The sequence below is a fragment of the Miniopterus natalensis genome, chromosome 17 (assembly GCF_054644295.1).
Source record: "Miniopterus natalensis isolate mMinNat1 chromosome 17, mMinNat1.hap1, whole genome shotgun sequence".
In the NCBI taxonomy this organism is placed as follows: Eukaryota; Metazoa; Chordata; class Mammalia; order Chiroptera; family Miniopteridae; genus Miniopterus; species Miniopterus natalensis.
Genome location: NC_142097.1, coordinates 568,813 through 596,580, shown reverse-complemented (window position 1 = coordinate 596,580; position 27,768 = coordinate 568,813). Strand labels below are relative to the sequence as shown.

The 27,768-nt window shown below is 43.8% G+C and overlaps 1 protein-coding gene across 1 annotated transcript in view; it reads right to left on the bottom strand.

Moving 5' to 3' along the window:
- Positions 1-27,355, bottom strand: part of USP22 (ubiquitin specific peptidase 22) — a 54,270-nt gene extending 26,915 nt beyond the window's left edge. Inside the window, exons 1-3 of the mRNA XM_087825729.1 lie at positions 27,169-27,355; positions 9,634-9,766; positions 2,711-2,824 (exon numbers count right to left, since the gene is read on the bottom strand). Coding sequence (XP_087681855.1) covers positions 2,711-2,824; positions 9,634-9,766; positions 27,169-27,306 — 385 coding nt within the window. The 5' untranslated portion in view covers positions 27,307-27,355. The remainder of the gene's footprint in view (positions 1-2,710; positions 2,825-9,633; positions 9,767-27,168) is intronic.
- Positions 27,356-27,768: the final 413 nt, after the last annotated feature.

Genomic DNA, 27,768 nt, shown 5'->3' with positions numbered 1-27,768 from the left:
CTGTAATAATAAGAAGAAATATAGAGACAACATAGGCATAAAGAATTAAAATGGTAATAAATAAGGACCTATCAATAATAATCTTAAGGGCTTTAAGGGAGAGATCAACAGCAATACGGTCATAGTTGTGGACTTTAACACCCCACTGACTTCACTGGATAAATCTTCCATACAAAAACTAATTGATATTTACAGAACATTTCACCCCAAAGCTGCAGAATACACATTCCTCTCAAGTGCACATGGGTCATTCTCAAAGATACACCGCATGTTAGAACACAAAACAGGTCTCTAGAAGTTCGAGAAGATTGAAATTATCTCAAGCATCTCAGATCACAATGGCACGAGATTAAAAATCAACTACAGTAAAAACACTCAAAAACATTCAAACACATGGAGGTTATATAGTATGTTATTAAACAATGAATGAATTACCAATAAGATCAAGAAAGAAATAAAAAACTTCCTGGAAAGAAATGAAAATGAACACACAACCCAAAATCTATGGGACTTAGCGAAAGCAGTTCTAAGGGGGAAGTTCATAGCATTACAGCCCTACCTCAAAAAACAAGAACAATTTTTAGTAAACTATCTAACCCTACGACTTAAAGAATTAGAAAGCTCCCCTGTGAAGCTGTCCAGACCACGGCTTTTGTTTGGTGGGTTTTTTTTAATTGCTGCTTTGATTTCATCAGGTGTTATTGGCCTATTCAGGTTTCCTGATTCTTCCTGATTCAGTTGTACATGATCTCACTCATATGTGGAATTTAATAAACAAAACAGATCCAGAGACATAGAAGCATAGAACAGACTGAGGGGGTCTCAGAGGGAAGGCGGGCGTGGGTGGTGGGTGGGGAGAGATAAACAAAGAACTTACATGCATATGTGCATAACCCATGGACAAGACAACAGTGTGGGGAAGGCCTGGGGGGTGGATACAGGGTGGAGGGGATCAATGGGGGGAAAAGAGGGATATTTGTAATACTTTCAACAATAAAGACAAGTTTAAAAATATACATATATGCCCGGCCGGGCGTGGCTCAGCGGTTCAGCGTCAACCTAGGATCCAAGCAATCAGGGTTCAATTCCCGGTCAGGGCACATGCCCGGGTTGTGGGCCGTGGCCGATCAATGACTCTCTCATCATTGACGTTTCTATCTATCTCTCTCCCTCTGCGTTCCTCTCTCTGAAATCAACAAAGACATATTTAAAATATACACATATATATATTTTTTGAGGAATACATCGTTGAGATGTACCCATAAAAGATTTAAACCAAAGACAATGCAATAAATGCTAATAAGTGTTGCATTTCACCCTACTGCACACCTAAGTCCTCACTGGAAGCACCTGCTCTATGCTACCTAAAACTCCTGCACAAGCCAATCCATGTCACAAGGACAGCCTCTCGCGGACCGATGGGGCTGCAGGAAGGTATTAGAAGAGCTCTCTTACTCCATCCGGAACCTGCATTTCTGGGCCCTGCGGTCAAGTGTTCAGCACAAAGAAACAATATGCTCGTTCTCAGAGCAATGCTACTACGGTTCTGAGGAGAAAAGAATAGGAAGTCGTCCTCCAGAAAAGATCTGTGAAACAAGTAATTCTGATCACTCCTGTTTCTATTCTTCCTTTCTCAAAAAAATGGGGTTCCTAAAGCAGAACAAGTGAGGCCACATCTGTGAAACATGCTGGGTCGTGTGTGCTCTCTGTGAACACTGCTGGGGCCACTGGGCTCAGCAACCACACAGGACACCATACCCCGCCTGCCATCGCAGCAGAAGCACATGCTGGAAACGAAAACTAATAAAGGGGGAACATCAGGGAAGCCAAAAGTAAACAAAAGAGCAACACAGAAAATGGCTGCATGCATCTGTTGCACCCCTGGCCACACCCCGACAGAGGCAGCACGCTGGAGGAAGCACTGGCAGACAAGAAGCCACCATGCTCTGACTGTGAGGCACTGCCCAGAGGAAAACCCTAAACCAGGTGGGTGGTGTGTAAGTGGTAGATTATTACATTTTCCATCTGGCAATTTTAATTCTGTTAACACAGATTAAACATAACCCAAATAGTTAAAGAGTGTTAAGAGAGATCCTATAATAATTTAATCAGAAACAGTCTTCCCTCCTGGGAGAAACCAGGGACATACATCTTTTAATAGTCCTGAGGCGAGGCTGCTTCCCGGAACACTGGAGAGCTGAGGTAAACTGCTCACCAGGGACCTGATGGCAACGTGGCCTTACTACAGCTGTCCCTATGAATATGCCTAAGACGGAGAACGTAGGTGTTGGTGCACGTTTCTTCTCAACCCCAGCAGAGCCCCTCACAGCAGCCACATGCCGCTGGGGGACCTGGGGCAAAGGACAGCTTTGGGAAGCTGTGGGAAGTGATGGGCACCTGCAGCTGACAGCCAGCCTCTCACTGCTTGTCCTGCAGCCTAGCCTGGCTCCACTCTGTGCCTGTGCCTGGGAGGAAGCGAGCAGGTGCAGGTGCAGGTGCGAGTGCGTGCGTGCGTGTGGCGGGGGGCAGGCAGGCTGGGGGCTGTCTTTCCACTAAACAGTAAAAATCCAACTGCCAGCTTACTTTCCCGTTTCCCTACACTGACTCTCCCTAGATAACTGATCTTTCTTTGGTGAGTTTCGCCCTTGACGGAGGAGAGGGTACGCTGGGCTAGGACACGCGAGGAACATGAATCTAGGCAAGACCAAACCTTGCATCTTCCAAGCTCTCCGCTGTTCCTCTTTGGCAATGATTTCCATGTCTTTGTCATATATGTAGTCCTGACACAAAAAGCAGTAGATACCTCCATACATAAGATCTATGGCTGAAAAAACAAAGGAAGAAAGAGAGACAAAGGTAATTAAAAATGAAAAGGCAATGCTTAAGAACACAAATTAGACAAACAAGTTTTATAGACACAGGGCTGTCTATAGCATTTCCCACCTCTCAAGTCACAGAGCCCTGCTATTACGAAAGGGTTTCCTCCCCCTTCGGACAGTTTATCCCAAGCAGATGAGGTATGCCACTTTTCTATGGAAGCTCCTGTCAAAGGGTGAGGCACCCAAGTGAGAACGAGGTGCCACACTCATATTTCATAAAGAACCCAATAGTTAAGTATCTGAAAGAGTAATATTTAAAACAAAGGAAACTCTCATTGCGTTTTCCCTTGTTTTAAATCAGAATTCTGGGCCTGACATACAGTAACCATGTTTTACTGCATCTAGAATTCCTAGTACTGTTACAAAAAGAATGCAGTAATTATCTGCCTACTCTTTAAGGATAGCAGTAAATCATCCTCTGACCAGACAACCTTGACTTCTTGGCCAGAGCTGCCTGTTGCCCACTTATGAGTGGGTCCTGCGTACCTTCTCAGTACCTATAAAATAGGGTGCCGCCTGACTTCAAATTACTTCATTATAAAGATAAATAAGATAAAGTCCTTTGAGCAATAGAAGGTACTGTCTCATTCAACAATTTAAAAGAATTTTCTTGGCTTGGAGTCAACAAGCATATCAGAGGTTTGAGAGGCAACGTAGCATGGAGGAAACAGCAGATTTAGAATAACTGGTATTATCCCAACTCTGCCACTTGGTAGTTATGTATTCACTTCCCCTGAGCCTCAGTTTCCCCTTTGGCACTATGTTGACATTAAAAGCACTAACACCTCATAGTTCTGTACGATGATTAAAGTAATCCCTAGAACTACAGTACCCATCCTGGTCGACAGCAACATCGTAATAAATCACAGCTTTGATCACATTTCATGTCTTCAGCTACCATGACTCAGATCAGAGATACTGTGGTAGATCTGCAAAGTCCTCTAAAACAGGTCTCTTAAAGCACAAACTAGCCACCGAAGAACCCCATGCCTGCCCTTCAACCCACCCAAAACACTGACAAGACTCTAACACACTCTGCAAGTCCACATCACAGCTGTTCTGAGAGCTCCGCCGGTGCCTTTTGTCAGTGCACAGTCTTAGCATGGGGATGTCCAAGAGAAATCTAGTCTGAGACAAGCTTAGCAATGAGGACAAAAATTTCAGAAAAGCAAAGGCATTTGATGAAAAATATGCCAAGCATACAGCCAACAGCAAGCCCACCTGCCTGGGAAAGGTGCGTGTTAAAGTCCTCCCAGGTGAGTCCTTCCTCAAGGAACTTTTCCACAGCAATTGTTCATCAGTGTGTGAAGCCAATGATTTCCAACAAATGGTGCTGGGACAACTAGAACTACATCTCCACATGCTAAATATGACGCTCGACCCTTACCTGACACCAGAGACAAGCATTCACTCAAAATGGACCAGCGGCCTAAACGTAAGAGCTAAAAGCATAGAGGCCTAAGAACACACAGGAGTCAATCTTCACAGATTGTATGTTTAATACCATGAGCACCAAAAGAGAGGAACTGGACTTCATTCAAAGTAAAACTCTGTGCATCAAAGACACTACTAAGAAAGGGACAAGACAACCTACAGAACGGGATAAAGTGCCTGCAGGTCATGTATCTGATAAGGGCTTATTATCCAGAATATGCCATTTCACTCCCAGGTATATATCCAAGAGGAAAACATAGGTTCACACAGAAACTTATACGTGAATGTTTACAATGGCATTATTTATAAGAACCAAAAAGTAGAGACAACCCAAACGCCTACCGATGGATGACTAAGAAAACGTCCTGTCGTCTCCACCACAGCCCACGAGGGGAGGAAACACTGACACAGCCTACAGCATGGAGCGCCCTGAAGACACGCTCAGAGAAAGAAGTTACAAAAAAGGTCACATACTAGATGATTCCTTTTATATAAAATATTCCATATTTTTATAGAGACAAAAAACAGATTAATGGCTGCCAGGCCTGGGGTAGGGAAGAATTGGAAACTGATGGTGGGGGCTGAAGTGACAGTTCTAAAAGCAGATGTGGTGGCTGCCTGGCATTGTCAGTGACTAAACGCCACTGAACTGTGCACTTTAAAATGTTTAATTATAGTTTATGCAAATGTCACTTCAACATAAAATTTAAAAACCCAAAGCAACACATATAATCAAGGTAGTTAATTTGGAAAACTGTTTCGTAGTCAAAATGAAGATTCCGAGGACACAGCCTTGACTGCCCCAAGGCAAGGAGCTGAGGGTGCCAGCCAGTCCCCAGCCTGGGTGAGAGCGAGCGGGTCAGTGTGGAGCTGGCCCTGGGTCGCAGGCACTCTCCTATGGTTTTGTCTTTATACATCAGCTTCCTCAGCAATTCCACACCATCAGCTGACACAGGCACCATGCATGGCTGGTCTTTTCCCCTCTGGTCACAGAATGACCTTGAGAATGGAGGGAAAACATCAACTCAAGTGAGCTGACACCCTGCACCCCGCTTCACACGTGGGTACTCACTCGTACTCTTCTGGGCAACTAAAATCACTCTTCTAAGGTGGACAGGACAGGTTCAAGGCATCACTCTTACACCATTTGTGGCTCACGCAGGCAAAATCCAAGTACCCCTGTGACTCAACCTAAAACTAAGAAATGTGAAATCAAACAGCTCTGAGTTTGCCTCAGTGACCTGGCTCTAGCACAGTTTAGCACACCTACCAGTACAGATGGGTGCAGGGTGGGCAAAGGTAGGTTTACAGCTCTTCTTATGGAAATAATACAGTAATTAATAAGTAATGCAAGAATAAACTCTTGTGTTTCATGCTCTCATAGCTGTAAACCAACCTTTGTCCCGCCCTGTAGAAAATTTGACTGATATAAAGTTCTTTTTCCTGATGTGTGTATTTTATGACATCAAGACAGTTTTACAGGGCAAGATGCACTAAGGAAGTAGAACTTTTCATCCCAGGCCACACTTGCCTGTCCTTCCACAGGCCTTCAACAACCCTGCTGCTACTTACACTTGATTCAACTGCTTCACCCCCAATATTCAGGCAAGACTCACCTCAGGCCTCTCATCTACTCCCATTAAAAACTGGATGCCCAGCGAGAAATTTCTCTAGTAATGCACTTCAGGTCCCACTGTACTGTACTGCCGGGTGTGCCCTGGAGGCAGAACTCCGCCCAAGGAAGTCAAGGTTCTTTGCTCCTCCGACATTCAGTTGCTCCATTAAATTACCCTTGGGCATTCTGCAAACACCCTCCAAAAAATGACAACCAGAGTGTAACAGCCTAAGAAGTTGCTCTGAGTGTAAAGGGTGGGGACAGGGGGAAGGACAAAGTTTGTTCTTAGTAAGTCAGGAAAGGCCAAGACACACCGAAAGGTAGGGCAGGGCCGCCATCCCCACATCCCTTCTCTAGCTCCCTTCCCTCTTCACCACCTGGACACACAAAACTAATTTCTAGCTTTGTTAACACATACACATGAACCCTTCAATATCATGGGCTCAGCAAAGAGTAGATCTTTCTCATGATTTGTTTCTTAAAGCAAACTTTATCAAACTTTTTTCTTGCAAAAGTACAGGCAGAGTTTATCAATCAGGTTGACTGAATTAACACCAAAGTGAGGTTTTTAAATTTTATTTTTCAATTACAGTTTGTATTCAACATTATTTTATCTTAGCTTCAGGTGTACAGCATGGTGGTTAAACAATCACATATTTTCAAAGCGTCCCCCTCTTTATTTAATGTTTTTACTGATTTTAGAGAAGAAGGGAGAGGGAGAGAGACAAACATCAGCTGCCTCTGGTACGCATCCCACCGGGATCAAACCAGCTATCTTGGTATGTGCAGCCATGACCGGGAACCAAACCAGTGACTTTTTGGTACAACTAAGCCACACCGACAAGGGCCAAAGTGTTCCCCGTGACATTTCAAGTACCCACCTGGCACCATACATAGTTATTAAAATACCAATGACTATAATCCCTGTCCTGTACATTACATCCCTGTGACTATTTTATAACTACCAATTAGTACTTAACCCTTCATCTTTTCACCCAGCCCCCAACTCCTTCCACCTCTTCAACCAACAGTCTGTTATTATCTATGAGTCCCTTTCTATTTTGTTTATTTTGTTCTTAGATTCCACATATAAGTGAAATCATATGGTATTTGTCTTTTCTGTCTGATTATTTCGCTTAGCATAATACCCTCTAGGTCCATCCATGTTGTCAAAAATAGTAAGATTTCATTCTTTTTTATGGCCAAGTAATGTTGCATCTTATATATGTACCACAACATTTTTATCTGATGGACACTTGGGTTACTTCCGTATCCTGGCTGTTGTAAATAATCCTGCAATGAGCATAGGGGTGCATATATTCTTTTGCTTTGAGGAAATTCCACACTGCTTTCCACAGCAGTGCATGAGGGTTCCCCTTTCTCCACACCCTCGCCAGCACTTGTCCTTTGTTGACTTGTAGATGGTAGACATTCTGGTAGGTGTGAGGTGATACCTCATTGTGGTTTTAATTTGCATCTCTGATGACTGGTGACCTTGAGCATTTTTTCATCTCTTGGCCATCTGTATGTCCTCTTTGGAGAAGTGTCTATTCAGATCCTTCGCCCACTTTTTAACTGGACTGTTCCTGGTGTTGAGTTGTATGAGTTCTTTGTATATTTTGGAAATTAACCCCGTACCAGATGTATCAATGGTGAGTATGTTCTCCCACACAGAGGGCTCTCTTTTCATTTAGTTGGTTTCCTTTGCTGTGCAGAAGCTTTTTAGTTTGATATTGTCCCATTTGTTTAGTTTTTCTTCCTCAGGAAATAGATCAGAAAAAATACTGCTAAAAAAAATGTCTGAGATTTTACTGCTGATATTTTCTTCTAGGAGTTTTATAATTTCAAGTCTGACGTTTAAGTCATTAATGGATTTTGAGTTTATTCTCGTATATGGTGTAAGTTGGTGATCTAATTTTATTTTTTTGCATATATCTGTCCAATTTTCCCAACACTGTTTACTGAATAGACTGTCTTTACCCCACTGTATGTTCCTGCCTCCTTTGTCATAGATTGACTATTTACTTATTTTTTAACCCTCACCAGAGAATGTTTTTATTAATTTGAGAGAGAGGAAGGGAGAGAAAGAGAAAAAAACACCGATGTGAAAGAGAAACATCGACTGGTTGCCTCCCATATGCACCTTGACCAGGGATCAAACCCACAACCTTTTGGTGTATGGAAGGATGCTCCAACGGAGCCACCTGGCCAGGGCTTAACTGACCATTTAGACATGGATTTACTTCTCTGTTCTCTACTGTTTCCATTATAATTGTAGCTACTGCACATAGCGTGATATTGAGGTGACAGCTTCCCTGTGTCTGTAATGAAACAGCTGACTCATGAACACATCACGTAAGATAGAGATCTCTTTTGCCTTACATTATCTTGCTTCTCGGAAAAAAAAAAAAAAAAGAAGAAAAACCAGGCATATGCCTGTGTTGGTCTCAGCCCTGCCTCTGCTGTGAGCACTGCTTGCAGGAGCCCTGTGGACACAAGCAGTGCACGGCTTTGTGATCGAGGAACCATTTCCAGCCAGGAATACACAACCAATTTCTAGAACAGGTTCTCTGGCTTGTACCTTTTGAAAGTGTCTTTCTTATTAAGGATACCCTGACAATCACACAAATTTAACAGAAAACACTATTCTGAAGGAGGCAAACATTTAATGACCATGCTAAGAAAAGAAAACCATGAGCAGAACCTTGCTTTATGTCATAGGTGGGGAACGTCCTGACATTGGTCTGGCCCTGCCAGGGCAACCACAAGTGGGACCAAAATTCAATCAATCTAGGAGCTTTTTTTCATAGCTCATTTTTAAGTTGATAATTTTGTATGGCCCACAAATGATGTTATAAATATCCAAATGGTCCCTGGCAGAGAAAAGGTTCTCCACCCTTGCAGTTTATGTGACCTTCCTGCTGTGCGCATTTCCATCTTTAAGTCCAAGAAAAGTAATCGCATCCTGATGCCAGTGCTGTTAGTATGTTCATGACCTTGTATGGCTCAAAACAACAAAATCTAGCCTGGCCAGCATGGCTCAGCAGTTGAGTGTTGACCTATGATCCAGGTGATCCTGGCTCGATTCCCGGTCAGGGCACATGCCCGGGTTGCGGGCTCAATCCCCAGTGGGGGGCGTGCAGGAGGCAGCTGATCAATGACTCTCATCATTGATGTTTCTATCTCTCTCCCTCCCTTCCTCTCTCTGAAATCAATAAAGATATATTTTTTAAAAACAACAAAATTCATTCCTGAAAGCAAAACTATCACCTATGTACACCCAACTCCATGCTGACATCAGTAACCTAATACTGCACTTAAGATCTTTCTTTGTAAATTTTTGTCCAATCGAATTCCTAACCATGTTTTTCATAGAGAAAGATGAGGCTCTAATACTCCATTAAAGAAAAAGCACTTTTCAAAGGAGGTTAGATAAATATAAGAAGTTAGCCACCATAATTTATCACTTGAGATCACATAAAATCTTAACACCAACTTAAATGCCACAGGCAAGCTGGGTACAATGATCCATTTGAGTTCAGTTTATCTCTCACTTCCTGAGGAATTTCACACGGAGGTCACAAATTATTTTAGACAGAAGTAGAGGACTTAAGGAGGGTGGGACCGCAAACCTAAATGCAAAACACAGAGAGCCAGGGCAGTGGCTGTCCCAATGCCAGTGCGACAGGTCAGAGGGCACCTTACCCAGGTTATGCCGTTTCGACTTCGCATGTTCGTGAATATGCTTCTTTGTGAAACAGCCAAAGAAGACACAGTGGAGGCAAGAGTGCAGCCTGCTCAGGTGGACACCACACACGTGACAGACGCAGGACTTCGCCTGAAAGGTAGAGAAGAGAATGAAAACCAGCACGTGGCAGGAGGAGTTCTCAGGAAAACGTGAGCAAAGTGGACCACCCACAGGGAATAGCTGAAGAGAAGCAGGGAGTTTCCCCGAAGTCTCATTTATACTAAAAGATCATTCTGTTAATCCTTTCAACTGCCCCCAGATACATGCATTTAGCTCAGGGGTGGGGAACCTTTTCTCTGCCAGGGGCCCTTTGGATATTTATAGCCTCATTCGTGGGCCCTACAAAACTATCAACTTAAAAATGAGCTATGAAAAAAGCTCCTAGATTTACTGCATTTCGAGTCCTGCCTGCGGTTGCCTTGGCAGGGCCAGGCCAAATGATTCTGCTGGTCGTGTAGGTCCGTGGGACAGAAGTTCTGCACCCCTGATTTAGCTCAACACTAGCTCCATGTAAGAAAACGGCCCACAATCTCAATCACCAAAACTGGTGAGGTCCTTGGATGTTTGCCACAAGTGATTTTAGAAGCAAAGTCTGCCTTCTGTCCTCACCACCCCAACAGGTGCCCCAGCCCCAGCTCCCAGCCGTTCCAGGCTAGCAACTCACAGCCTATCTGCCCTGAACCTAGGGAGCATTTTAAACTTGATAATCCAGGTTCCCCAACCACAGCAAACTTAGAAGCAATAAACAGAGGCACACGAATCAAAGCAGTATAAGGCAACAAGAAAAAGGAACCGCTTTTTGCTAAGAACTAGACCACAGAAATCTAAAACTTTAATCACAGCAACCATGAGCACAGCGCTCAACAATTCTCACACCCGCACCATCCAAGGTCGATTTTCTATCACAGTATGACAACCACATTTATTTTAACTATAAATAACCCAAGATGGTCAGACTACATATCCAACCGATGAGATGATACAACATACAGTATATAATTTACTTCTGTCTTAACTGGGGGTCAGGAAGCGATGAAGGCAGGCATAAAATGGTGCATGGGGAAGGGAAGGTTAAAACTGAAAGGGCCTCTGAAAATAACAGCTGGCAATGCAAACATCACCTGCTGCCTACTGAGCGCTCGCTGGGCAAGAGACAGCTAATCCCCATCCAATCTGCACAACACACATGAGAAAGGTTTTAAGCCCCTCTAACATGTGAAGAAACTTAGTGTACATGCTTGTGACAATACAGCAAGAAGGACACAGCAGAACTCGGACCAGGACCTGCCGGCCCCAGGAGCCCACCTTCCCACGCAGCCAGAAGGTGCCCCTTCTCAGCTTCGCTCTGCGCGTAGGAGACCAAGGCAAGTGCCCAGCCCCGAGGTGACAGCTGAGCACTTGCCTACGTGGAGGGCAGCACCTGGGGACCGTCTGCAACCTTTACTCACATAAAACTTCAACTGTAAGAAACTGTCCCGAGAAGCTGCTCTGTGGCCTCTGAAGCGGTAGGATTAGTGGAAGGAGCTGGGTGGGGAGGGTGTGTGGAGGTCCACTCCACAAAGATGAGACAGTCCTGAGCTACGACACTGGTCACATGACAAGCCAGACAAACCGAGAGCTGTGCACACCAGGGACCATGTCACAGCCGCTCCATGTCAGCTTCTCAGAGTGCACTCCCAGCTGGAGCTGGTGAGAGGCACACATCCTCCCCAGCGCCTAAGGGCTTAATAAACCACAGGTCATTCTGATGCTGTCTTTCTAGAACCATCTGAAGAGGTTATCTCTGCAAACACCATGGGTCTAGCCCTCTGCAGGACTTCTCAACAGTAGCACAATGGACACTGTAGGCCTGAAAATTCTGTCTGCATTAGGGGGGGGTCGCTGTGCACTTCCATTTAGCAGCATCCATGGTCTCCACCCACTAGAGCACGGAGCACCCTCCTCCCAGGTGAGAGCCACTGCAGGGCCACAGAGGCTGAAGCTTGAAGAACTTCTAAGATGCTATGGTGGTAGAAATAGTAGTTGTATTATTATTATTATTTTTTAAATATGTCTTTATTGATTTCAGAGAGAGAAAGGAAGAGGGAGAGAGAGAAACATCAGCGATGGGAGAGTCACTGATCAGCTGCCTCCTGCACACCCCCGACTGGGGATCGAGCCCGCAACCAGGGCATGTGCCCTGACCGGGAATTGAACCCCAATCGCCTGGATCCTAGGTCGATGCTCAACCGCTGAGCCACGCCCGGCCGGGCTGTATTATCTCTTTACTCTTCCAATGACCGATATTATTGCTTTCAGTAACACAGGGAATTTAAAAATTACAGATACTGTTATATTTGTTGTATAACAAATGACATTTATAAGTACCATGGAAAATTTCATTCCTTTAGTTATAAAAATGTTAGGAACAAAATCCTGGAGATTTTTAGTTAGAATATATTTACTGTTCACAAAACTATAGATTTTAGTAGAGAGAGGAAAGAATTAAGAGGTGCCCTTTAGCCCAACCAGTGTGGCTCAGCAGTTGAGCATCGACCTGGAATCCAGGTCACGGTTTGACTCCCGCTCAGGGCACACGCCTGGGTGGCAGCTTAGATCCCCAGCAGAGGGCGCGCAGGAGGCAGCTGATCAACTCTCATCATTGATGTTTCTCTCTCCCTCCTCTCTCTGAAATCAATAAAGACAAATTTTTTTTAAAAATTTTAAAAAAGAGGTGCCCTTTCTTTTCATCACTTTATTGTTAAAACTTTTTCCTGTTCTTTTTTATTTCCATCACTATTTTAAAGGCAGGACCATGATTTTTTTAAGTCCTCTATGAGCTTAATAAATAAAACCATTCCCCTCCCCGAAATATATAAAACAAAAAAATTCCAGGCTAGCATTACCTTGAAAATACAAACTCATCATGATTCTTTAGCAGGATAAGTACACAATTTTAACACTTAACATCATTGTTTTCTCTTAAACACGAAAAATGTTTTTGGGGGTTTTTTGGTTAATCCTCACCAGAAGATGTTTTCCATTGATTTTCAGAGACAGTGGGGGGGGGGCGGCATCGATATGAGAGAGAGTAGTGACGACTAGAAACACAGAAATTGGTCATGTTCTGATACTATCAGGTCAGGGAAAGAAAGCCTTACATATAAATACCTACCCACAGAGTCATCGTACAACTCAGTCTCTTTCATTAAGTAAAGCCTATGCTCAACACTCATTTTAAGGCAGTGAATCAGATTTCATGACCGGGGCTCCCCTGACATGTAGACCCAAGCATACCAGTGATGTATGTCAGAAATCTGTTGTCCATATACACCAATGACCTGCCACACTCCAGCCATACACAAGTCCTGAAGTATTTGGTGCTTCCTAAGAATGAATGTTAAGTGGGGACCTCATAGAAGCCACTGACTCTGACGCTGTCTGTGGAGTCTGCATGGGCCTCCTCTGGAAATTCTGGTTTCCTTCCACATCCCAAAGCTGTACATGTGGGTGAACTGGGTGTCTCCGTTTTCCCAGGAAGAGCGACTGTGGGTGTGGGTGTGAGTACCCCTGCAACAGAAGGGCCTCCTGTCTCCCCGTGCATCCTAAACTGCTGACATAGGCTCTGGCTACACGTCAGAACCCATGGTTGGAAAATAATTATCTTACTTATTATTAACCTTTCTAAATATATATATAGCTCACATTTATTACAACGTTTAATAGTAGAACTGTTTTGGGGTCTTTATTTAGAAGTCTGGTGATGTTTTTGTGACCATATGCCATAGAAATTCACCTTTTATTTATAATTCACCTATGGTAAAATTGGTTTCAATAAATGCTATTTCACTTCATGTTGCAGTTCCTGAGGACCTATTGGCATTAAGTGAAGACGTACTGTACAGACATGTGTATACATGAGTTAGTATACACATATCTCTTTCACAGCTGTCTCTGAAGGCCAAGAAGCCAAAAAACTCCAGTATTAACCAGCCAGTGCCCAGACAGCATTTTCTAACTCCATCTTCAATAGAAAGAACCAGAGCTCCTTGGAGCAGATTCTAAGGTCTGAGCAGAAAAATATACAAGAGAAGCCTTGAACACCTCGCAATACCAGAAAGGAAGAAAGTACTCAACAACAAAAAAACAAACGACAAGGTATGTCAAAGGGACACAGAAGCCAACTGGAAGAGCTCCCAGTAGTTAAAGGCAGAACAATTTAGCAAAAAAATAAGTAACACAGTATTAGATTATAACCTTTAGTATAAAATACCCACAAGGGCATACCAATATAAAAGACTGAATACATGCATGGATGAGAAAGGACAAACCTTCCATATAGAAACATTCCAAATAATTTCTGTAGACATACTCTGCCCTCAGGGAGGGAGCACAGCCACTAATGTTCTATGTGCCCTGCAGTCACTTCCCTCCAGACAGGATGGGAAGGAGCAAAGAGCCACTGTACCTCAGTGCAGCAGCCTGGCAGCCTGCGGCAAGCTTACCATCAGCATCGGCAAGTCCTGTCAACCACACCACCCTTCACAGACCCAAGAGGGCACCTCACCTCTGTGGTCTTCCTCCCAAACCTATAACCGTAAGAAAAACATCAGACAAATCCAAATCGAGGAACATTCTACAATACAGTTGGGCAATACTCCTCGAAAGTGCTGAAGTCATCAGAAATAAGGAAGGTCTGAGAAACTGCCCCCCTCTGGAGAAGCCTGAGACATGATGACTAAATGTAATGTGGGTCCTGCATGGGGTCTGGGGAAAAACAATTAGGAGAAAACTAGTAAGATTTGAATAAAGTGTGAAGTTTAGTTAATAATGATGTTATCAAGCTCAGTCATTAGTTGTGACGAATGTACCATAGTCAAGTAAGATGTGAATCACAGAAACTGTGTGTGAGACATATGGGAATGTTGTTATTTTTGTAACTTTTCTGTAAGTCTAAGACTTATTAATTTGCATACAACTAAATGCACACACACAAAAAATGCAAATAAAACAGGAAATGTGAGTAAGGGCAGATGGTATTAAGATGGGCTCCATCAGTGTGGAGATCCTGGTTGTGACATTATACCAGACTCACAGAATGTTGCCATCAGGGAAAACTGGGTAATGGGTACAGGGCTCTGTGTACTGTTTTTTACAACAGCATGTTCATCTACAATTAACCCAAAATAAAAACTTTAATTTAAAAAAAGGAAAAAGCCTTTTTCTATTTTAGATCTTTTACTTGGAATGGCCTGTACCCCACTTAGTATGAATGATATAATATATTGTTGTAATGATTTGAAAGATCCAGTAAATAAATAAATAAATAAATAAAGTGAAAAGCTCATGCCTCAAAGCAAAAAAGTTTGAAAACGAAAAAAGTTTACTTTAAAAAAGGGATACATTCAAGGAAATAAACTGAAAAAACAGCAAGAGGAGGAGAAGCAAGAGAGAGGTCTCAGCCACTCTCTCACAACCATCGAAGTACCCAACTGGTTGCCAATAAAGACTCATTCGGTCACTTGTGGAGCCAAGAAATGTGTACATTTCATGCTTCTCGGCTTAGCACTTGCCAGATCCTGTGTCCTGCAAGTCAATCCAGGTACTGTTATTGCCCTAGGATGATTTCTACTCAAAAGATGAAGCATAAGAGATTCATTCATATTTCGAGAGATGAATCTAAGACTCCAGAACTGAAACAGCATTGGCAAAGAAATGATCAGCACAGTACCCTAGAGTAAATTATTATTATTATTATTAGATTTTATTTTTGTTTAAAATATCACAAATGTCCCTTTTTCTCCCCAATGACCCGTTCCACCCCGTCCCACTCCCCTCCCCAGTTCCTCTTCCCACCATTGTCCGTGTCCTTGAGTTGTGCATATACACATATAAATTCTTTGGTTACTCTCTCCCCCTCCACCCACCCGCCCTCCTCCATCCCTCTGACATTCGTCAGTCTCATCCATGCTTCCATGTCACTGACATTATTCTGTTCATGAGTTTATTAAGTTCTTTAGATTCCACATATAAGGGAGATCATATGATGTTTGTCTTTCTCTGCCTGGCTTATTTCACTCAGCATAATATTCCCCAGGTCCATCCATATGAGATTCTTCTTCTTTACAGCTGCATAGTATTCCATGGTGTGAATGTCCCACAGCTTTTTTATCCACTCATCTACTGATGGGCACTTGGGCTGTTTCCAGATCTTAGTTATTGTAAATTGTGCTTCTGTGAACATAGGGGTGCCTATATTCTTTCTGATTAATGGTTCAGGATTCTTAGGATACATTCCTAGGAGTGGAATCTAGAGTAAATTATTTTCTAAAACACATGGCAAACTACCACTGACTAAAGATAAATAATACAAGACCATTTTTCAACTGAAACAATCTCCCTTTCCAAAACCCAGCCCAAGGCCTGACACCACTCCTCTAAACACTGACCACAAAAGCTACTCTCTTCTTAAGCAAGTGTCCAAAACTGATAATCTATACTGACACTTTGAAAAGGTACAAAATGGAAGTTATGGCATTACACATACTCTATGAAACTATACTACCTTAAACTTTCATCTTTTACATTGAACTTTTTATTTCTCTCATTTTAGCTACCTTCCCTGCTGACCATTCTTTCCTATACATAAAACTGCACTTCTTAAATGCATCTCAGGTTTGATGTCAAGTAGACAATCACATTTCAACCCCATGGCAAACCAAAACACACACAGTTAATTGCCTAAGACGACTATTCCTTCTCTATATGATTCTACGATTAAGTTTTACAAATTCTTAAAATTCTTCAATTCTCCACGTTGAAAGCATATATATCTTTGTGTGTGTGTGTGTATACATAAACATGTATATATAACATATATACACCTATCCATAAAACAGAATGGAAGGAAAAGTACACAATGCTGTTACCATTCAATGGACTGTTAACGGCACAGTTGAAAAGAGTAAGTGAGCCCTGGTCAGATTCACTCAGTGCTTAGAGTGTCGGCCTGGGCACTGAAGGGTCACAGGACTGAGTCCCAGTCAAGGGTATGTACCTGGTTTTCGGGTTCGATCCTGACCCTGGCAGGGACATGTGCAGGAAGCAACCAATCGATGTGTCTCTCTCACATCAATGCTTTTCTCTCTCTCTCTCCCCCTCCCTCCCTCCATTCCATTCTCTCTAAAAATCCATAAAACATATGCTTGGGTGAGGGTTAACAAAAAGAAAATAATAAGTGAGATCTATAAGCACAGGCAACCACTGAGAAAAGGAAACAATATACACAGCACGTACACTTACAACAATAAAAACAAAAACATGTAACTTTGTTCTTTATGTACACACATACTTGCAATTCTAAAAAAATCTATAAGAGCCAGGCAGCAAATAGATCTTAATAGTGGTTTTTCTGGGGCCATGAAAGACTCACCTTCTATAAGTCTTTAAGGTACTTTATTATTACACACTGACAAGAATAATATTATCATTTCTGTAATTATTTTTTAAAAGAACATGGATTCACCAATTTTAAGCTTCCTTAGTAAAACTTACCAACATCTGAGCAACTAGAATTATCTATGTATTCCATCATGTGTGTTTAGGCTAAAATTATCCTATGTGTAGAGATTTTCATTGGACATCTATGTGACAAATACTGTTTAAATGGCCTTTTAACAATTATGATTTCAATTCCTCAAGATAAAAACCAGGGGCAAGAGCCTGTGGACTGAAGGGTCCTAGCTTTGATTCTAGCCAAGGACACAAACCTCGGTGGCAGGATCAATCCCTGGCCCTGGTCAGGGAGCATGCGAGAGGCAACCAGTCGATGTCTTTACCTCGTATTGATGTTTCCCTCTCTCTCTGGAAAGCAATGGAAAAATAGCCTTGGGTGAGGATGAAAAAAGGCTGTGTTTTGACAAGTTGCTGTAAAATTTTAGTCACAGAATGGTTCAAAAAAATGACAACTTAAAAAACACATTATCTGTATTCCAAATGCCTATACATTCAAAACATAATATAGACCATGTTAAGTCATACTAACAAACAGAACTGAAAATCCCTTACGTATTTACTCCTAGTGTCTATCTTCACACACAAACTTTACCTTAAGTGGCGAAACACTTGTTATATTTAACACACACCAAAAAATGCAGACAGGTCACTGTGATAGCACTGAGTCCTAAATCATGGAAACACTTTCACATCCCATAGTGCAACTCAAGCCTAAAGAAGGCAGAAAGTTATCAAATCTGACTATGTTCTTCTCACTCTCCGCCTACCAAAAGATGAATCAAAATGTGGATACAAAACCATAACCTGAGTGTGCATCTTGGTCTTGTCCAAATGCACTAGCCCAAACAGGGGATTTCAAGGCGTGAGTTGTTGATAGCTCCAAACATTGTACTCAAGGCCAGTCACAAACAGCATCTGACACTGGGCTGCACCACAGGCCCTCTAAAGAGACTAAGAATCCTAGCAGATCTATCTAATACGTAAAAACAAACCCAAACAGGAAGCCAAAATGGAGAGACAAAAAAACAAGCCCCAAATGAAGAACAAGAGAATGTTCCAGGTAAAGAGCTAAATAAAATGGAGATACACAATCTATCAGATATAGAGTTCAGAATACTGATTGTAAGGATGCTCAACAGCATGAGAAAAGATATGGAAACTATGAAAAATGACCAGTCAAAAATGAAGAATAACATAGCAGAAATAAGTAATACATTCGAAGGAATTTTCAGCAGATTAGAGGAAGCTGAGGTTCAGATCAGGGAATTCGAAGACAGGGTAGAAAAAAATCAATCAGTGATCAAAAAAAAAAAGAAAAACCAATAAAAAACAGGACAGACTGAGGGAGCTGTGAGACCTGGAACGTAACAATATTCAAATCATAGGAGTGCCAGAGGGGGAAGAGAATAAGCAAAGGCTAGAGAATTTGTTTGAAGAAATAATGGCAAAAAACTTCCCCAACCTAATAAAGGAAAAAGTCACACAAGTTCAGGAGGCACAAAGCAAAAAGAATCCACAGAGGAAACCAGGTGGTGGTGTAGGATAATAGCTGTACCCGCCACCTCCCACAACCACATCAAAATTACAACTAAAATACAAAACAACCATCACTCAGAACCTCCTGAAATCTAGCTGAACAGAAGCCCTGCAAAGAGGGAACTAAAGGAGCAACGACGGGCAGATCCGGGCTGAATTGCAAAGACAAGGTCGTGGGCAGACACCCGGTGCCACAGTTTAAACCCGGGAGGGATATCTTGGCTATGGAGGCTTCCCGGAGGAGTCAGGGGTGCCAGCCCCACATCAGGCCTGCCAACCCAGGACTCCAGGGCCGGGAAGAAAGGTCACAACAGCTCTGAGCTATAAAAACCAGTGGGGAGTGTTGCTGAGGGTCACAGAGGCTGCGGGAGTCCGGGCAGCTCCGCTTAAAGGGCCCATGCATGGACTCACTCAGACGCGCTCCCTAAGCTCCAGTGCCAGACAGCAGCTTAAAAGGAACCTGGGACATCTGGGGAGGAACTAACATGCCTGAAATTGGGGTGCGAGGTGGAGGGGCAGCTTTCTCCCAGACAGAAGATCTGTCAGAGACCATTGCTCTTTTGGCGAGCCCTCGCCCGCCCCCCCGGGTAAACAGGCAGGTGCCATATTGGAATCTTCAGCATCTGACTCACACCTTTCCCACACCCTGGTGATTCCCAAAGGCCCCACCCCTCCCTACCTGCAAGCTCATCCAAGCCATTTCCAGTGGCTTTTCTATGCAAGTGGCCTCTCAAGCCTCATGCTTAGGACTTTACTAAAATCTCCCAAACAAGCAGCAGCATGCCCCATACATCTTGATAAGTAGCTCCAGGCCTGGCACTAGCAGCAGCCTGCATTGGTTCAGAGCTTGGCCTCTCCTGGGCACCACCAACCCCAGCACAAGTAGCAGCCAACTATGGTTTGCTGTGTAGCTCATGCTGGGTGGCCCTGGGCAAGGTACTGGCAGAGGCTGACTTTGCACCTTCTGGGAGGCGCCAGAGACAGTGCACCTGGTGGTCAGACTCGACCACGCTGGATTATAACCCTACCACACTCAAGGGGTGCACCTGGTGAACATCAAAGCTCCACTGAAGTAAATCCTGCTCCATAGGGGTGTCTCCAGCACAGCAGCTCTCTGGCTGTAGTTGCAGCTGGTCCTCACAGCCGACTGGCCTGGGGGTCAATTCCTCCCAGTCACACCAACAGCAACCAAGGCCCAACTACAACAGGACAGTGCACACAGCCCACACAGAGGAGCACCTAGAAGGCCCAGCTCAGGTGACTGCGGAGGCTGAGCCATTGGACCCTACAGGACACCTTACTACACAAAGCCACTCTACAAGTCCCAGAAGACATAGCAACTCTACCTAATACATAGAAACAAACACCTGGAAGCAGCCAAAATGTGGAGGCAGAGAAACATGTCACAAAGGAAAGAACAGAAGAAATCTCTAGAGGAGGAACTAAATAAAATAGATCCAAACAAGCTAACAGATACAGAGTTCAGAATTTTGTTTATAAGGATGGTCAAACATATTATTACGAAAACAACTGAGAAAATCGATAACGTAATAAAGTACCAATTTGAAATGAAGGCTACATGAGCTGAAATGAAGAATTATTTACAGGGAATCAACAGTAGAGTAGAGGACGCTGAGAATCAAATCAGCAGTTTGGAACATGAGGAAACAAAAACACCCAACCAGAAGAGCAGAAAGAAAAAGGAATCCAGAAATATGAAGATAGTATAAGGAGCCTCCGGGACAACTTCAAGAGGCCCACGTTTGTATTATTGGGATGCCAGAAGGAGAAGAAAGAGAGCAAGAAATTGAAAACCCATTTGAAAAAAATGACAGAAAACTTCCCCTACCTGGGGAAAGAAATAGACTTACAAGTCCAGGAGGCACAGAAGGTCCCAAACAAGAGGAACCCAAAGAGGCCCTCACCAAGACACATCATAATTAAAATGCCAGAGGTTAAAGACAAAGAGAGGATCTTAAAGGCAGCAAGAGAAAAAGCAATCTGTCACCTACAAAGGAGCTCCCATAAGGCTGTCAGCTGACTTCTCATCAGAAACTCTACAGGCCAGAAGGGAATGGCATGAAGTATTCAAGGTAATGCAAAACAAGGATTTGAAAACAAGACTACTCTATCCAGTAAGGCTATCATTCAAGACAGATAGTGAAATAAAGAGCTTCCCAAACAAAAAAAAGGCTAAAGGAGTTTATCACCACCAAACCAGCATTGCATGAAATCTTAAAGGGACTGCTGTAATTAGAAGTAGAAAAGGAGAAAAAGAGAAACATAGGAGTAAAGATTTAAAATGGCAATAGATAAGTATGTATCAATAACTTCAAATGAAAATGGAGTAACCGCTCCAATAGAAAGACATAGGTTGCCTAAGTGGATAAGAAAACATGAACCAAATATATGCTGTCTACAGGAAACCCACATCAGAACAAAATACTCACACAGGACGAGAGTTAAGTGATGGGAAAATAAAATTCCATGCAAATAGAAATGAAAAAAAAAGCTGGGTTAGCAATCCCCATATCTGACAAAATAGACTTCAAAATGAAGACCATAATGAGAAACAAGAAAGGTCACCAGGTAATTCTAACAGAATCATCCAACAAAAGGATATAACCCTGATAAACATATATGAACCCAATATAGGAACACCTAAATTTACAAAAAAACTTCTGGAAGACTTTGAGACATCGACAGCAACACAGTCATAGTAGAGGACTTGAACACCTCAAAGACTTCACTGGCTGGGTCTTCCAGACAAAAATCAACAAGAACACAGTGACCCTACATGGCACACTAGATCAGATGCATTTAATTGACATTTACAGAACATTCTACCCCAAAGCTACAAAATATACATTCTTCTCAATTGTACATGGGACATTCTCAAAGACAGACCACATGTTAGGGCACAAAACAACTCTTTACAAGTTCAAAAAGACTGATATCATACCAAGCATCTTCTTAGACCACAATGGCATGAAATTAGAAATCAACTACAGTAAAAACACTAAAATCCATTCAAAGACATGGAGACTAAATAGCATGTTTTTAAACAATGAATGAGTTAGCAATGCCATCAAGGAAGTAATCAAAAACTTCCTGGAAACAAATGAAAATGAACACACAACCCCAAATCTATGGGGCACAATGAAAGTCGTGAGAGGGAAGTTCATTGCACTACAGGTCTACCTCAAAAAAAAGAAAAACTTCTAATAGACTCTCTAACCCTACAACTTAAAGACTTAGAAAGAGAAAAGAAAACCACAGATTAAGTAGAAGAAAGGAAATAATAACGATCAGAGCAAAAGTAAATGACATAGAGACTAAAAAAAAAAAAATACAAAAGATCAATGAAACCAAGAGCTGGTTCTCTGAAAAGATAAACAAGATTGATGAACCTTTAGCCAGACTCATCAAGAAACAGAGAGAGAGGACCTAAATAAACAGAATCAGAAGCAAAAGAGCTGAAGTAACAAGTGACCCAATAGAAAAACAAAGGGTTGTAAGAAAATACTACGAACAACTAGATACCACCAAGTTAGACAACCTGGATGAAATGGACAAATTCCTAGAAAAATACAACCTTCCAAACTCAATCAGGAAGAGTCAGAAAACCTGAATAGGCCAATAACTACTGATGAAGCTGATGCAGTAATAAAAAAACCTCCCAGCACAGAAAAGCCATGGTCCAGATGGCTTCACAGGGGAGTTTTACCAAACATTCAAAGAAGAATTAACACCTATCCTATTCAAACTATTCCCAGAAAAAACAAGAGAAAGGAACACTTCCAAGCTCTTTTTACAAGGCCAGCATTAGCCAATTCCAAAACCAGATAAAGACACTACAAAAAAAGAGAATTACAGGCCAATACTGCAGATGAACAAAGATGCTAAAATCCTCAACAAAATATTACCAAATCAGATCCAGCAATATATTAAAAAAGACCATACACTATGACCACGTGGGACTTATTCCAGGAATGCAAGGCTGGTAAAATATCCACAAGTTAATACATGTGATACACCATATAAACAAATTGTAAGACAAAAATCACATGATCATATCAATAGATGCAGAAAAAGCATTTGAGAAAATCCAGCATCCATTTTTGATAAAAACTCTCAACAAAGTGGGAATAGAGGTATCATACCTCAACGTAATAAAGGCCATATAGGACAAACCTACAGCCAACATCATACTCAATGGGCAAAAACTAAAAGCACTTCCCCTATGAACAGGAACAAGGCAGGGGTGTCCACTTCCACCAATCATATACACCACAGTACTGGAAGTCCTAGCCACAGCAATCAGACAAGAAGAAAATATAAAAGGCACACAAATTGGAAAGGAGGAAGTAAAACTCATTCCTTGCAGATGACATGATATTGTACATAGAAAATCCTAAAGACTCCACCAAAAAACTACTAGATTAAATAACTGAATTCAGAAAGATAGCTGGATACAAAATTAACACCCAGAAATCGATGGCGTGTTTATACACCAATAATATTCTCAGAAAGTGAAGTTAAAAAAACCACCCCATTTACACTGCAACAAAAAAATTAAGATACTTGTACTGGGAAAACTACAGAACATTGCAAAAAGAAATAAGAGGAAGATATAAACAAGTGGAAGAATATACCGTGTTCATGGATTGGAAGAATTAACATCATTAAAATGTCCATACTACCCAAAGTAATCTATAGATTCAATGCAATCCCTATTACAATACCAAAAGCATATTTCACAGATCTAGAACAAATACTTCAAACATTTATATGGAATCAAAAAAGCCCCCAAATAGCTGCAGCAATCTTGAGAAGGAAGAAAAATGTTGAAGGGATCACAATACCAGATATCAAGTGATACTACAAATGCACTGTAATCAAAACTGGCACAAGAATAGGCATATAGATCAGTGGAACAGGACAGAGAACCCAGAAACTGACCCAAGCCATTACTCTCAATATTTGACAAAGGAGGCAAGAACATACAATGGAGTAAAGACAGTCTCTTCAATAAATGGTGCTGGGAAAATTGGACAGGTACATGCAAAAAAATGAAACTAGACCACCAACTTACACCATACACAAAAATAAACTCAAAATGGATAAACGACTTAAATGTAAGATGTGAAACCATAAAAATCCTAGAAGAAAACATAAGCTGCAAAATCTCAGGTATCTCTCTTAGCAATATGTTTGCCAATATATCTCAAAGGGCAAGAGAAACAAATGAGAAAATAAACAAAACGGGACTGCATCAAAATAAAAAGCGTCTGCTCAGCAAAATAAACCATCAACAATACGAAAAAGGGAGCCCACTGTATGGGAGAACATATTTACCAATGACACATCTGATAAAGGGTTAATATCCAAAACATATAAGGAACTTATACAACTTAACAAAAGACAAACCATCCAATTAAAAAATGGGCAATGGACCTAAACAGACTTCTCCAAGGAGGATACACAGATGGGAAAGAGACATAGAAAACATGCTCAACTTCACTAATCATCAGAGTGATGCAAATTAAAACTACAATGAGGTATCACCTCACACCTGTCAGAATGTCTCCATCAACAAATCAACAAACAACAAGTGCTAGTGAGGGTGTGGAGAAAAGGGCACCCTAGTACACTGTTGGTGGGAATGCAGACTGGTGCAGCCACTATGGAAAGCAGTATGGAGTTTCCTCAAAAAATTAAAAACTGAACTGCCATTTGACCCAGTGATTCCACTTCTAGGAATATATCCTAAGGAACCCTAAACACCAATCAGAAAGAAGTTAAGCACCCCTGTTCATAGCAGCACAATTTAGAACAGCTAAGATCTGGAAACAGCCCAAGTGCCCATCAGTAGATGAGTGGATAAAAAAGCTGTGGGACATTTACACCAAGGAATATTATGCAGCTGTAAAAAAGGATCTCCTACCCTTTGGGACAGCATGGAGGGAACTGGAGAGTATTAAGCTAAGTTAAATAAGCCAGTCAGAGAAACACAAGTACCACATGATCTCATTCATATGTGGAATATAACGAGCAAAATAAACTGATGAACACAAAATAGATCCAGAGACATAGAAGCACAGTACAGACTGAGGGATCTCAATGGAGGGAAGGCACGGGTGGGGGAGTGGGTGGGAAGAGATTAATCAAAGAACTTATATGCTTATATGCATAACCTATCGGCACAGACATTGCTATGGGAAAGGCCTGGTGGTGGGGTTGATGCCAGGTGGAGGGGATCAATGGGGGGGGGGAAGGGGACATCTGTAATACTTTCAATAGAGATAAATTTAAAAAATAAAATGAGTCCAGCCGGGCGTGGCTTAGCTGTTGAGCGTCAACCTAGCTATAGGGTTCGATTCCGGGTGAGAGCACATGCCGGGGTTGCGGGCTCCATCCCCAGTCGGGAGCCTGCAGGAGACAGCCAATCAATGACTCTCTCATCATTGATGTTTCTCTCTCTCTCTCTCTCTCCCTCTCCTTTCCTCTCTCTGAAATCATTAAAGATATATTTTAAAAATAAAATGAAATCAATAAAAACATATTTTTAAAACACACACACACACACACACACACACACACACACGCAAAAACCATAATCCACCTCTACCTAGACACGTTTTAACTCCTGTTCATCCAGGGGTTCATTTCTGTAGTTACATTGTAGCCGAGTGTCAAATTCACAAGGAACCTTTATTTATTTACAAAGATTATAACATAAATTGTCATTTTTTTATAGGAAACCATATCATTTAAAAGAAAAATGGCCCGGTCAGGCGTGGCTCAGTGGTTGAGCACTGACCTAGGATCCAGGTGATCCAGGTTCGATTCCCGGTCAGGGCATGTGCCCGGGTTGCAAGTTGGGGTAGTGCAGGAGGCAGCCGACCAATGACTCAATTCATCATTGATGTTTCTATCTCTCTCTCTCCCTTTGCTTTCCTCTCTCTGAAATCAATAATGATATATATATATTTTAAATGTACTAAACTTATAGATCTGCTGAGAATTTTATGCAAACTGTCAAACTATAACACTGTTAATCATCAGGGTTTCTGAAACCAACTCTTTCTGACTGGACCACTAGAGTGCTAGAAACTTGGTCACACTGGACCCAAACAGATGCAAGGAAAAAATCCCCCTAAAATTCAGAAAACTGATGGACACTATGGTTCACAGCTGGTATACTACCATAAAGTACTGCAGCACTGACAAATCTTAATTTTTGAAATATTTATCACCACCAAGTTGTTTCTTCAAACTAAGCAACTAACACTTTTAAAAAAACAATTCCAGCCCTAGTTAGGTGGCTCAGCTGATTGGAGGCATCCTCCCATACACACCCAAAGGTTGCAGGTTCAGTTCTGGATCATGGCACATACTAGGTTGTGGATTCCATCCAGAAGGAAGGGTACTGATGTTTCTCTCTCTCTCCGCACACACATGTCCTCTCTCTCTAATAACCAATAAAAACATGTCCCGGCCCATGTGTCTCAGCGGTTAGAGCACTGGCCCAGCAATCGAAGGGTCTTGGTTTTCATTCGCAGTCAAGGGTGCGTACCTGGGTTACAGGTTTGATCCCAGCACCAGTCAGGGTGCGTGCAGGAGGCAACCAATTTCATTGTAAAAACGAAAACTTATTCGGATAAAAGAGTACCGTTATTTCCTGATTTCCTAATGATTAACACCCTAATCACTTAGAAGGGACGTGTATCTGAACATAACACACCACTAATTATTATTCCCTCAGTGTCTAGTGGAGGTGATCAGTTTCTTGCTACGTGCTCGCGGAAGGTCCGGTTTCCACCTTCCCGTCAGACTGACCTTTTCCGGGAAGCCCTCTCCTCCATCGCCCAAGCGCTCCTCCCAGCTCCGTGCTCGCGCCGACGGCGACGCGGCCTGAAGGCCGCAGGTCTCGCCGCATTTCCAAACGCCCACCCCGCTCCCCACCTCCAATCGCGCCCGAACCTGGAATAGTTAAAAAACAGGCCCCTTCCTCCGCCGGTAGCCGCAGACCCGGGCTCGCGGCCTGGGCCGCGCGCGGCAGGACCCCACCCTCGGGGGCGCCGCGCACCCAGACGGCGGCCGTCGCGCGGTCGTCTTTTGTCTCGTTTTCCCTCAGGGCGCCCGAGCCCGAGCCCGAACCCTCCCACGCCTGGAGGATTCCTCGCAGGGGCCCGCTCTGGAACGTCGGAGACCCGCCTCCCTGGGGCCAGGCGTCCGCGGCCGACGTGGGAGAGAAGACGCCCCTTCCCGGGCCTGCCCCGTCCGCCCCGCACCCAGGCGCCCTCCGAGGCCCTGCCGCGCCCCCCGCGCCCGGGCTCCACGCGAGGGAGACCCGCGGCGGGGCGGGGGGGACGAGCGAGGAGGGGCGCGGCCCGGGAGGAGCCCGGGAGGCCGGCCAGCCCCGCTCCCGCCCGCGCCGCTGGGCCCCGCGGCCTCACCTTGCGCCGGCGGGCCTCGGCCGTGCCGCTCCACACGAAGCACTGGTAAATGGCCCGCAGGTTCTGCTTCCAGTTGTCCACCTTGAAGCCGCCCAGGTGCGTGCAGCCCGGCGGCGTGACCACCAGCTCCGCGTCCATGGCCTCGCTCTCGGGCTCGGGCCGGGCCCCCGCGGGGGGCAAGGCCCGGCCGCGCGCGGGGGGCGGCGAAGGGGACGAGGACGACGCCAGCGCGGCGCAGGGGCGGCTGGGCGCGGCCCCGGCCGGCGGGGGGCGGGCGCGGGGTCGGCGGACAAAGACCGGGCTGCGCGGGGGCGGCGCGGCGGGCGCCCTGCTCGCGGAGGCGCCGGGCTCCCCAGCGCGCAGGCTCCAGCCGCCCAGGCCCCGCCCGCCGCGGCCCCTCCTCCCGCGCCCAGGCCCGCGCCTCCCGGCTGCCGGCTCCTCGGCGGGCGGCGCGGGGGGCGCCCGCAGGCCCCGCCCCCGCTCCCGCCATTGGCCGGCCGGCCGGCCCGCGGCCGCCCCCTGGCCGCTGGCGGTGGGAAGTGCGGGGCCTCCCGGGGCTGCGGGCGGCAGGCGGCGGGCGGGCGGTTCCCCGCGGCCCCG